Source organism: Neolamprologus multifasciatus, chromosome 18 (genome assembly GCF_963576455.1).
Source record: "Neolamprologus multifasciatus chromosome 18, fNeoMul1.2, whole genome shotgun sequence".
NCBI lineage: Eukaryota > Metazoa > Chordata > Actinopteri > Cichliformes > Cichlidae > Neolamprologus > Neolamprologus multifasciatus.
The window spans coordinates 2,771,755-2,784,091 of record NC_140456.1 but is presented as its reverse complement, the minus strand read 5'-3'; the positions used below and the strand labels follow the sequence as shown (position 1 = coordinate 2,784,091).

Below are 12,337 nucleotides of genomic sequence, written 5' to 3'. Positions count from 1 at the left end.
ATAATCGATTTATTAAAATCGATTCTGGCTTGGATAACGTAAAATCGATTCATTAAAATCCTGAATCGATTTTTTAATATAAATTTATTTTGCCCGAAATGCCAGAATCTCAGGTGAAATCTCACAAAATTTCAACAACCACCAAACAGCTAAGACAGTAAATGAGAGCAGGAACATGGATTCTGCACAAAGACTTAAACACACAGCCCAACCGCGGATCAGAATCAGTGAGATGTCGCCTTTCTCACAGTCAGGGCTGAAAGCCGACAGCGCGCTGATTCTGATCTGTCGGCGGTCCGCGCTTTGTGTTCACGCCCTTTATGCGCTGATTCTAAAGCTGTTAGTTTGATGTCTCTCCAAACAATATTGACCGAACCAGCAGCAAAAGAAGATCCAAACTACGCTTCACATAAACAACGTCATGTATTCACTCTGACGTTTACTGTTTTGCTTCGACCACGATGCACAGCTCTCTCTCTCCCTCTCTCTTTCTGTACTGTTTTCTTCATTATTCGCTTGCTTGTTACGCACAAGTCTACCGTTGTTTACAGCGCTGTCGGCCGACGTTTTTTTCTTTCGTTTTATATACTTCCGAAAAGAAAACCTAATTTCTGCCGTTCAATACCGAACAAATTTAAACTTTTTAAAATTATGCAAAATGCAAAACGCTCAGTGTGTCTCTAATAAAACCGCTGTAACTTCAGAGGTAATGTTCATGTGTTGATTAATGGTTTTCTTTCGTTTTTGATGTACTGCAGAATATTTTTATAAAATCCCAGAACAGGAAAATCACCTTCATGTTTTTCTGTGTTTTATCTTCAGCTGCTTTGACACAAAGGCATCTGCTGTGATGCTCACACCTTTGATAAAGTCTTGGTGTGTCAGCTTCCTTTTTATAGATACAAAAATATGTAAATGTACTGATCTGAATTATAATATTTCTGACTGTCAAAATTTCCCAGATTCAAATCAAAGTGAATCGAATCGAATTAAATCGAATCGAATCGAATTAAATCGAATCGTGGATCGAATCGATTCGGGACCCTGTGAATCGGAATTGAATCGATTCTAGAAATCAGTGACGATACCCAGCCCTAGTGGGTGGGTCTAAAGTACACTGGGATGTCGTGCTGAGTTTCTCTGATAAACCTGCTACACAATCAGAACAATATTGTCATCCTTTATCAGAAACTTCTGAATCTGATGAGGGATAACAATATTGTTCTGATTGTCCTTCTGATTTTCCAACTAGGGAGAATCAATAGGGGTCCATGACTCTTGCAGACACTCCCATAGGGCTTAAAACCAGTTGTTCTTAGAACTGAAGAAGCTTCTCTGATGAAACGTCTTCAAGAAACTTAAAGAAGTCCAGATGCTTTTCTTTCCAAACTTCTTAGACTACGTTGACCTGGATCACTGAGAACCTTCACAGACGTAAAGACCTGAAACTGTCAAATTCCCATTGAAGTGCCTCTTTTAGAGAAATCTGTGATGGTCAGGTGGCGCGATAAGGACGCGTAATGACAGAATACGGGTCACTCAGCAGGGCTGGAAACGATCCCTCCATCTTTATTCGTCTTGCTCTCACGCAGGGCAGCGGCGTGGCCTCTAACAGCTCTCGTCTGTTGTCACATAATCAATCCACGCCTACAAAACGAGCCTGTAAATGGACTGCATACATAACGATCTCCTTTGGACTTATCGACCGCTCAAAGCGCCTTACAGAACAAGCCGCATCCAGCTGTTCACACAGCGCTGTTTTATTTATCGATCTGCGTTGATGGGCATGAATTTTCCAGTTATGGAAAACTCCCACTTGATGACACTCGTAGCAGAGCCATCTTGAATCATATGAACAGATAAACGCGCCTCGCAGCGATCAGTGTTGGTGTAAATAAGCGGCCACTGTTGTGCTTCACGCAGGGAGGATATGAAGGAACGACCATAAAACCAGCAGTTTGCCTCCTAAATGAACCTGATACCTGAGCAGACACAAACATGAGCTGATGAAGACGAGCCAGCGCTCTGGAAGCTTTATTGTCTGGAAATTAATGTTCACGTCTCTTTCTATCAGCTCTGCACGCTCTGAGCTGTGAGCCGCTGGGCGAATAAGCCGTCCCCCCCGCGTGTTTGTACGTATGCACATATGTGCGATAGATGAGTTTACCTCGCTCCCACTGAGGTGATTAAATCTGCCGTTATCGATCGTTACCGCTCCTCTTCCTCACCTTCACGCACACCCACGCGATGCTTCTTTAAATCTGTGACCGAGTGTGTGCGAGCCGCTGCAACTCGGTTCATCTTCGAGCACGTACGTGTTCGTGGCCTGTGTTTTCCCATCTCGGATCAGAGGTGGATTAGTCAGATTTTCAGTTTTCCTGCATTTTTGTGTTTATGCGACTGATCCTCCTCTGCACGATCTAATTATAATCTGTCTGTGTTGCTCTGCAAGCAGCACATCCTTCACTGACACAGCTGGGCTGTGATTCTGACATGAAGGCTGATGATGATCAGAGATGGGCGTTACTGTAATCTGATTACTTTTTTCAAGTAACGAGTAAAGTGAGGGATTACTATTGCAAAAACGGTAATTAGATTACCGTTACTTTCCCGTAGGAACGCTGCGTTACTGTAATCTGATTACTTTTTTCAAGTAACGAGTTAAGTAAGGGATTACTATTGCAAAAACGGTAATTAGATTACCGTTACTTTCCTGTAGGAACGCTGCGTTACTGTAATCTGATTACTTTTTCAAGTAACGAGTTAAGTAAGGGATTACTATTGCAAAAACGGTAATTAGATTACCGTTACTTTCCCGTAGGAACGCTGCGTTACTGTAATCTGATTACTTTTTTCAAGTAACGAGTTAAGTAAGGGATTACTATTGCAAAAACGGTAATTAGATTACCGTTACTTTCCTGTAGGAACGCTGCGTTACTGTAATCTGATTACTTTTTTCAAGTGACGAGTAAAGTAAGGGATTACTATTGCAAAAACGGTAATTAGATTACCGTTACTTTCCCGTAGGAACGCTGCGTTACTGTAATCTGATTACTTTTTTCAAGTGACGAGTAAAGTAAGGGATTACTATTGCAAAAACGGTAATTAGATTACCGTTACTTTCCTGCAGGAACGCTGCGTTACTGTAATCTGATTACTTTTTCAAGTAACAAGTACAGTACGGGATTACTATTGCAAAAACGGTAATTAGATTACCGTTACTTTCCCGTAGGAACGCTGCGTTACTGTAATCTGATTACTTTTTTCAAGTAACGAGTAAAGTAAGGGATTACTATTGCAAAAACGGTAATTAGATTACCGTTACTTTCCTGTAGGAACGCTGCGTTACTGTAATCTGATTACTTTTTTCAAGTAACGAGTAAAGTAAGGGATTACTATTGCAAAAACGGTAATTAGATTACCGTTACTTTCCCGTAGGAACGCTGCGTTACTGTAATCTGATTACTTTTTTCAAGTAACGAGTAAAGTAAGGGATTACTATTGCAAAAATGGTAATTAGATTACCGTTACTTTCCCGTACGAACGCTGCGTTACTAAAACCGTGATTTTTTTGCGAGAATGTCTCATGACAGTGACGTAAGCGAGTGCGACGTTCGTGACAACAGCTGTGTGCAGATCAACAATGGATCATATATCGAGTGCAGAGAGAGTATGAGCGTGCAGCGTTTAAAGCGTGGAAGTACTGACCTTACTTTGAGTTTGATTCCATAAAAAGTGACAAAAACATTAGTGTCCGTTGTGCGTGGGAAGAAAACTTCTTTTTACAGAGAAAAAAACCCCTAAACTTCCAAACAAGCACCGAGTAGCTACGACGTAATGGGAAACTCACAGAGAAACTCGTGGATTCTTCCACTGACCGCTGCACACCTGCACCAGGGTAAACCTCCGCCTACCCCACTCCTGCTTTACAGGTGAAAATAGAGCAACAGGACCGCTAGTCTTTGACTTTATTTATTTTCTGCTGTGTTTTACTTGCATCTATTTGAAAGACTGAGTGTAAACACAAAAAATATTTTATTTTATGTGCTGGAATGTGCAGAAAATAGGTTTAAATGTTAAACTAATTTCTTCCAGTCAGAGAATGTTGCAGATAATTAAATTTTTGCTTGATGCTTAAAGTTAAAAGATTAAAACTAATAAAACAAGTTTTAAAAAGAGACTTTTCCATTTGATTACATTTTGTATGATGATTATGCAGAAAAAGTAGAATTGGGCTGAAAGATCTATCACTTTATCACCTATTCAGGTTGTAAATCGTGTTTTTAAAAAGTAACTAAGTAACTAAGTAATTAATTACTTTTGAAAATAAGTAATCAGTAAAGTAACGGGATTACTTTTTTGGGGAAGTAATCAGTAATTAGTTACTGATTACTTTTTTCAACTAACTTGACCAACACTGATGATGATTATTGTTGCTCGTCACTGAACCACGATGAGATTTAATTTGCAGACTCTTAGCCTGACTTTTTATTAATGTTCTTGTTACTCTTATTTGTTTTTGTTGTGTTGTTGTTCTTCATTGTTACGCAATAAAAATGTTGAACTGACTCTGAATCTGTGGCTCAGAGCAATGCAGCATTATTATTATCCTTTAAATAATTCAAAGCAGCCAAACAGCAGAGAGGGAGATCCGTCAGTCAGGCTTCATCCTGAACTCCCTGACAGTTCAGCTGCTGTAGTAGCAGGAAGGATGAAGGAGCTCCGGCTGTTTCCAAAGACACCGAGGGACAGGAGAGAGTTCACCAACCTCTGAAAACCCCTGATGGATTATAATATTAGGATTATATTAATCATAACACTAATATTGACAGATTATGAATCCGTTCTCATTCATGCAGCCGAGTCTGTGTGCGATTTCTGGATTCTGTCCAAAGATAAGTGTCGTTTTAAAGATGCAGTCTTTGCAGGGCTGCTCCTCAGAGCTGGGTCGGTTGAATAACCGCTTTATTTTCTTCTTCCTTCAGTCACCTGGATAACCATCACCTGTGGGACCCCAACGAGTTTGCAGTTTCCTGCTTCAGAATCATCATGTACTCCATCCAGGTACGTCGCGCTTCCTCTGACACGTAGGTCGAGATGGCAGAGGCTAAAAAATGGAGCTGATTTGATCTGGAAGCAGTGAAAACCGATCGCACCCACGACTACATGTCGCACCTGAGGAGGTGCAGCATGTAGTCGAGAACTCCGCTGACATGCCGAGTCTTTAAAAAGGAAAAGTTCTGTCTAAAGCAGCTGCTGGAGATGTTGTAAGGTCGAGTTCACATCCAGCAGCTTCACAAAAACTTCCTCGATGTCAAAGGTCGCCTTCTGAAGTAACTTTTATAGCAGTTCAGCTGCACAGAGAGAGGAGACACAGCGAGCAGGAAATACTGCAGACTGCTACTTTTTAATAACTGAGATGCTTTAAAAGAAAAACTTTCTTCACTTTCACTTGTTTGTTCTCTGTGAACTTCAGCGGATTATTGCTGCTGCTGTCTGTCCAGTTTTACAGCCGCTGTAAGTTGTTCGTTTCAGTGGAAATTTGCTGGTTTATTAGCAACAAATGAAAGAACACTTTATCTAGTATCTGCATTCAGCAGCATGCTAGCACCTGCTCAGACGTTCACTAACTATAAACTTTTTCTATTTAATGTTAATAATTCTGCATGAAGAAAAGTTCATTTGACGAATGTATGATAGTTAGGGCTGCCACAAACGATTATTTTGATAGTCGACTAATCAGATCATCATCCATTGGACGTAAAACATACAGCTTATTGCACCAGCAGCATCTGCTCTTATATAACTATCATTAGCTTACAGCTTTAAGTGTTTAAGGTATGTGCTAACTAAAAATAAAGACAAGATGATAGTTTATTAAATTTTAATGACATTTGCAGATTGTTTCGGTGAAGTTTAATAAACTCCTTGCTATCTAAAATATAACAGGACACCGGAGTAAATTCTTGAGCATCTCACACTTCTGATAATCAGCTGTCTGCTTGACGTTTATTCAGCTGTGTAAAAACTATAACTTTAATCTCAGCCAAACCGATTTACTCAGGAACAAATAAAATACTGAAAAAAGCCAAACAATAACATTTTTAAGTTATCTAAGTGACTTATATATCATGTTTAACCTGAGTAGTGAAAGACGGCGGTGGGTTTGAAAACGATTAGCCGGGAGTCCGGTGTTCTCACGGCTCTAGTTAGCCTAGCCCCCGGCTAGCTATCGAGCTAGTGGCTAACAGACGTCTCCGAAAACGTCGGAGCGCTTTTGAAAATATGTGGTGTCTTGATAAACTGAGCAGATATTGAGCCTGAAAATATGTTAAACGTTTATTTTGTGAACCAGAAAGAATAATAAGAGTAATATTAAAACTAACTAGCTGCCACCATTGTTGGAAACTGAGCTGGGCTGCGCTATGAATTCTGGGACACAGCTTCTTCTTCTTCGGGGTTTAACGGCAGCTGGCATCCTTGTACATGCAGTGCTGCCATCTTCTGTTTCAGTCCGTTATTACACTCTTAAATCCTACTACTTATTCCTGCGTCTTTTGGGATCTTACAAAGCTTCAAACGACGCCTCGACTATTAAATCAGTCGTTGACGATTTTAATAGTCGACCAATCGTGGCAGCCCTAATGATAGGAAATCACATAATATGATTTAAAGATTTAATCATAAATGATTATTGCAAACTGAAAAATTAAACCAGTGCAGAAGTCTCACTTAGCTGCATTCTTTCTACTGGCCAGCAGGAGGCGACTCCTGGTTCAGAGAACTGTCATTGTAGAGAAATTTGGAAAATGTTGCAAATTGTAACTTTACAATATGACATAATTCAACATTTTCCGATTAGTTCGTGGTCTCGTTTCATGGTTTTATTAAATCTAGCGTGATGCTCATTTTGTAAACAAAGGTCACGTTTAGAGTAAAACAGATCAGCGCACTGTTTACAGCGGACCTACCTGCTGATTGACACTTTTCACCGTGGTGCGAGTGTATCGTTTCCCGCTGCTCGTCACGTCTGGTCTAAAAACACTGAACGCTCAGAAGCTGCTCCATCATTTATATACAGTCTGTCTGTGAAGTTCACCATGTGATCGGCAGCAAACTCTATATTTGTTCCAAACATCGTTTGAAATCCTCTTTGGCTTTTTCAGGCTCAGCACTCGCACCACGTGATCCAGCAGGTTCTGAACCACCTCGACACTAACAACAAGAACACGCCGCGGGTCAGAGCCGGCATCGTCCAGGTGCTCCTGGAGACGGTGGCCATCGCCGCCAAAGGATCTGTGGGTGAGTTAAAGTGACGGACTGCTTCCCTCTGCAGGACGTCGTGGAGGAAGATGTCATCATCTCTCTGAGGTTTAAAAAATGGTCTCATTAGCTTTACCACTGCAAGTCTGCAGATGGCCGTAACGTGTCAAATACAACAACAACGCGCTGGTAGAGGCACAGACAGAGGAGGCATTAACGTAGAGAATCAGGATTAAATACGTGCATCCATGCAGGATGTTGTTGGACTTTAGCCAGCTTCTCTGCAGCCAGAAGAAGGTTATCAGCCAATGTGAGCTGGCTCAGTTTGCACATGCAGGTGTGTGATCATCTGCAGTAACAGGCTGGTAATATTTTCACATTTTAAACAGGAAGCTGATCTGTGATGTTTCCGCTGTTAGGCCATAATAATTGTCAGCAACGACAAACACAGTTAACAGATCCAGTTCAGTGACTCTAAAGAGGCCACACCCCTAAATTTAACCTTCACCAAAATCCAATAGTGTGGGAGTGGCTCAGTTTTAGAGGCGCCCTCAAGTGGAGATTAGAGGAAGTACAGTTTTTGACATTTCCACGTCGATTTTAGCTTTCTAGCTCCGTATGTTTAGTTTAAAACCATAAAACCAAAAGACAGTATATATATAGTATATTATTACTATATTATTATTAATTACATTTTCCTTGGACAGGCTCGAAGCAGTAACGAGTTCTGTTTCCTATGTGCGATTATTAAGCCGAGGAGAAACGTCACGGTCCAGATGAAGCGTTGACATAAACGCCTCCCACTGCAGAGGAAGCTCAAACTAAGCTGGTTAGAGATGAGTTGTTAAAAGATGATCTGCACTCTTATTAAATAAACTGTCTGAAACAATCAGCCGATTAACTGATGAAGAGAAAAACAACCTTTGTTTGTTTTCAGCTGTTTTAAGATGTAAGCTTGGCTGCGTCTTCCTCGTCTTCTTACCTGTCGAGACCGCGTCAGTGAAAATGTGTCTTTATTTCACCTGAACTTACAGTTGTGTTGTTTATTAAGTTGGACAGAGCATTAAAAGCAGGCGCTGGGTGGAGGAGGGTTGGAAAGCAGCTCGCAGATTCTCAGCAGCTGTTGACAGGTTGAAGGAAGTTAACCCTTTAAAGCCGGTCGGAGCAGCACGCTCCGTTTTGCATAACTATTTTTAAATCCCGGTAGCTCTGCAACCACGTAAGCTAGCGCAATAATTTTTTTTGCATATGAAACCGGAGGAGTTGTACTTCCATCTTATGCCATCAGCTTGTCCTCGGTCACAGTTTCCTTCCACATATAGCTTTGCAAAAACTGCATAAAAAGCACTTGCAGCAACAAAAACATAATATTCCAGAAACACGCTTTGCCGATCCGATCAGCTGTTTGTAACACTTCCTACGTTGGAATAGACGTCAGCGCGAACTATCGCATGTCCGCCATGACCTGCCCGAAACCGGAAGTGACGTCATTTTCGCGGAAATGTAGTTTTTTACCATCAGGGCCTCATGAGCCTATACTGGTGTTTTTAAAAGTTATCTTTGACTTTATGACTTTCTGTGTTGTTTCTGGGATGCTTAGGACTCATATTGCACTGCTGGAAATAGTTTATTTTGATGCATATGCTGCTTTTTTGCAAATTTGCATTATAATATTTATTTTTGTTTTTCCTGCAGTGTATAAAAATTGGTGTATTTCAAAAATAAAACTATGAAGACACTCAAAATAAATTTCCTGTGGTGGGAAACTATTTTGTGCAACTTTTTTGTATTTACAGTTTTGAGGGATAAGCCTCTTAAATTTCTCTAACTAGAAATATATGTTAAAAAAACAAAAACGATTTTCAATGTTTTGTAGTTTATTGCACTTTTTTGCAATTTATGTAATTACTATGCACTTAATGCATACATAATATTAACATTTAGGCTGTAATGGTTGTATTGATGTATATCAACTTGAAATGCTCCCAAAAATGGCTCCACAGCATGTAAACATATAATATAAGCTCTGGCGGACTTGGTTCTATGGTAGGTCTTAAAGGGTTAAATCGTAGACTTTATATATGAGATTTGTCATCGTGAATGCTAAACTGACACTTATGTTATTGAAGTTTTGACTTCTTTAGACTTTTGAATCTTGGAAGAAATTAAAGTTTTGCACAAAGTGTTACTTTGTTACCCAAACTCGAAGGAACAAGTTTGAATTTGAAGAAACACAAAGTAAAGACAGAACTCGGAGGTGTTTAAACAGGTGCTCGAGTGTTTTTGATGTTGTCACGTTGTGTCTGCTGTCCCGCGGTTTCATTCTGCTTGAACGTTTGTAGATGCTAATTGCCTGATAATTAAATCATCAGGTTTTTCACTGTTAGGAAGAAAAGAAGTCGACAGAAAACATTCAAATGACTGTCCCACTGAGGTGTGAAAACAAATTAAAAACTTGAGAGTATTTAATTGAAGAAAAGCTGTAAGTAGTAATTATTTTTACTGCCTCTTCCTGGAAATAAAACACAACCTTCCTCCTGGATAGGAATGATCCAAGGCTCCAAAAGAAGCGACGTGTTCACCTTTGAAAGCGAATGCACGATTCCTCCTAATCTGTGGCTCGGTACGGTATGACCCTGTGCTTGGATTTAAACTGAGTAGAGCAGCTTCTGCAGACTTCCCCCCCTCTGCACACGCCCGGCGTTAACGAGCATTCTGGGTAATCACAGCTTTCACGTCTCAAGTTTTGTTCTCTTTATAGAAAAGGTAAAAAAAATAGATTTAAGTTATTTGAACCTCTCTTCTCTTGAGTTTCTTCCTTTTATCTTTTAGCAGCAAATGCTCTTAGAGCTCTTAGATGATGATGATGATGATGATACACCACCAGATACTTTCAGTTCAACTTTAACGTACACAGACTGACCAGAACCAGATCATGTTATAATCTGATGTAATGAAATAACACTGCAGTAACTGGACGGGTCAGATTTATCTGTATTTGTCTCTGAGATTTAAGTGCAAGCAGCACTAAATAACAGACAGTCATACTGTCAGCCTTTACATAGGCAGCGTCTCCCAGTTATCATGGTGAGCAGCTACGTCCCAGTAATACCAGTAGGTTGATTGCCCTGATGCTGTAGAGGTTCTGCAGGGTAGGCTCGAGCAGCAATCTTTATTTAGGGTTTCTTCACAGTGCGCCCTCTGTAACTATCTATATATTTCTTTCTGGTCACTCTGTGTCATGTGACATTTGAACAAATCCACAGAGAGTGTCCGAAGTGTGAGCTGAGTAAACGGGGAAGCTGCAGACGCACAGAGATCACGCTGTGGTTGTGTAGCTGAGTGTTGGTGGTATGTAGAATAGCACCGTCAGTAGATTAGAGCCAATATTAGAGTCAGTATTACTAAAAGTGATTCAAAATGTGTTGTTGCAGATAATTGTTTGCTCCCAGACTGCTAGAGAAAGTGAAAAATAACCCTTCAAAGAATCCTGATCTGTGAGATTTACAAAGATGGATGTAGCTACTGTGATGTCACCCACTGCTTTGTGAAGTCCCATTTTAAATCGAGATGAGCGTTTCCACCGTCACCATGAAGCTGGATGTGATGACGGACGGCCACTCCTCAGATAATCCTCCTTTCTGAAACAAAGCATTGCAGCCTGACCCATAATATCAGCCAGTGTTAGCTATTGGCTGATCTACTGTATTGGCATTTATGGCAGCCAATAAGAAAAAGGTAAAGAAGACATGGAGAAACATCCTTCAACCATGTTATAAGTGCTGACATTGCATAGTAGTCCACTAGAGGGCACTCTACAGTTTGGAACGCCACAAACAACAACGAGCTGAGCTTAATCGATTAAATAACAACTCACGACAAATATTAGGGAAATCAGTTTGCTTCATGTCTGAAAGAAGAAAAAACGTCTGTTGGAATATTAGATTATTATATATCGCCAAATATATTATCTGTACTGCTACATACATACAATATATCATACACTGCTTCATACTGCTTTATAGGACCGGAAGTCTTTTTGTAACCAGTTATCACCCTCTACTGGTCATTTATAAAAGTGCAAGTTTAAGGCACTTGTGCATAGGGCTGCCACGATTAGTCGACTATTAAAATCGTCAACGACTAATTTAATAGTCGAGGCTTCGTTTGAAGCTTTGTAAGATCCCAAAAGCCGCAGGAATAAGTAGTAGGATTTAAGAGTGTAATAACGGACTGAAACAGAAGATGGCAGCACTGCATGTACAAGGATGCCAGCTGCCGTTAAACCCCGAAGAAGAAGAAGCTGTGTCCCAGAATTCATAGCGCAGCCCAGCTCAGTTTCCAATAATGGCGGCAGCTAGTTAGTTTTAATATTACTCTTATTATTCTTTCTGGGTCACAAAATAAACGTTTAACATATTTTTAGGCGAGAATGTAGCTGTGTAAACCTCAAATATCTGCTCAGTTTATCAAGACGCCACATATTTTCAAAAGCGCTCTGACGTTTTCGGAGACGTCTGTTAGCCACTAGCTCGATAGTTAGCCGGGGGCTAGGCTAACTAGAGCCGTGAGAACACCGGACTCCCGGCAAATCGTTTTCAAACCCACCGCCGTCTTTCGCTACTCAGGTTAAACATGATATATAAGTCACTTAGATAACTTAAAAATGTTATTGTTTGGCTTTTTTTAGTATTTTATTTGTTCCTGAGTAAATCGGTTTGGCTGAGATTAAAGTTATAGTTTTTACACAGCTGAATAAACGTCAAGCAGACAGCTGATTATCAGAAGTGTGAGATGCTCGAGAATTTACTCCGGTGTCCTGTTATATTTTAGATAGCAAGGAGTTTATTAAACTTCACAGAAACAATCTGCAAATTTCATTAAAATTTAATAAACTATCATCTTGTCTTTATTTTTAGTTAGCACATACCTTAAACACTTAAAGCTGTAAGCTAATGATAGTTATATAAGAGCAGATGCTGCTGGTGCAATAAGCTGTAGTTTTATGTCCAATGGATTTGATTAGTCGACTAATTGCTAAAATAATCGGTGACTAGTCGACTATCAAAATAAT

The 12,337-nt window shown here is 40.1% G+C and overlaps 1 protein-coding gene across 6 annotated transcripts in view; it reads left to right on the top strand.

The window, feature by feature from the left end:
- The window catches only part of efr3a (EFR3 homolog A (S. cerevisiae)), a 128,388-nt gene that overhangs the window by 88,926 nt on the left and 27,125 nt on the right, over positions 1–12,337 (top strand). For 4 of the 6 annotated variants that reach the window (XM_085140645.1, XM_085140644.1, XM_085140646.1 and 1 more), the window contains 3 exons: positions 4,986–5,064; positions 7,167–7,302; positions 9,809–9,886. In XM_085140645.1, coding sequence (XP_084996771.1) covers positions 4,986–5,064; positions 7,167–7,302; positions 9,809–9,886 — 293 coding nt within the window. The remainder of the gene's footprint in view (positions 1–4,985; positions 5,065–7,166; positions 7,303–9,808; positions 9,887–12,337) is intronic. The other 2 variants (XM_085140648.1, XM_085140647.1) reach the window with 1 other exon arrangement.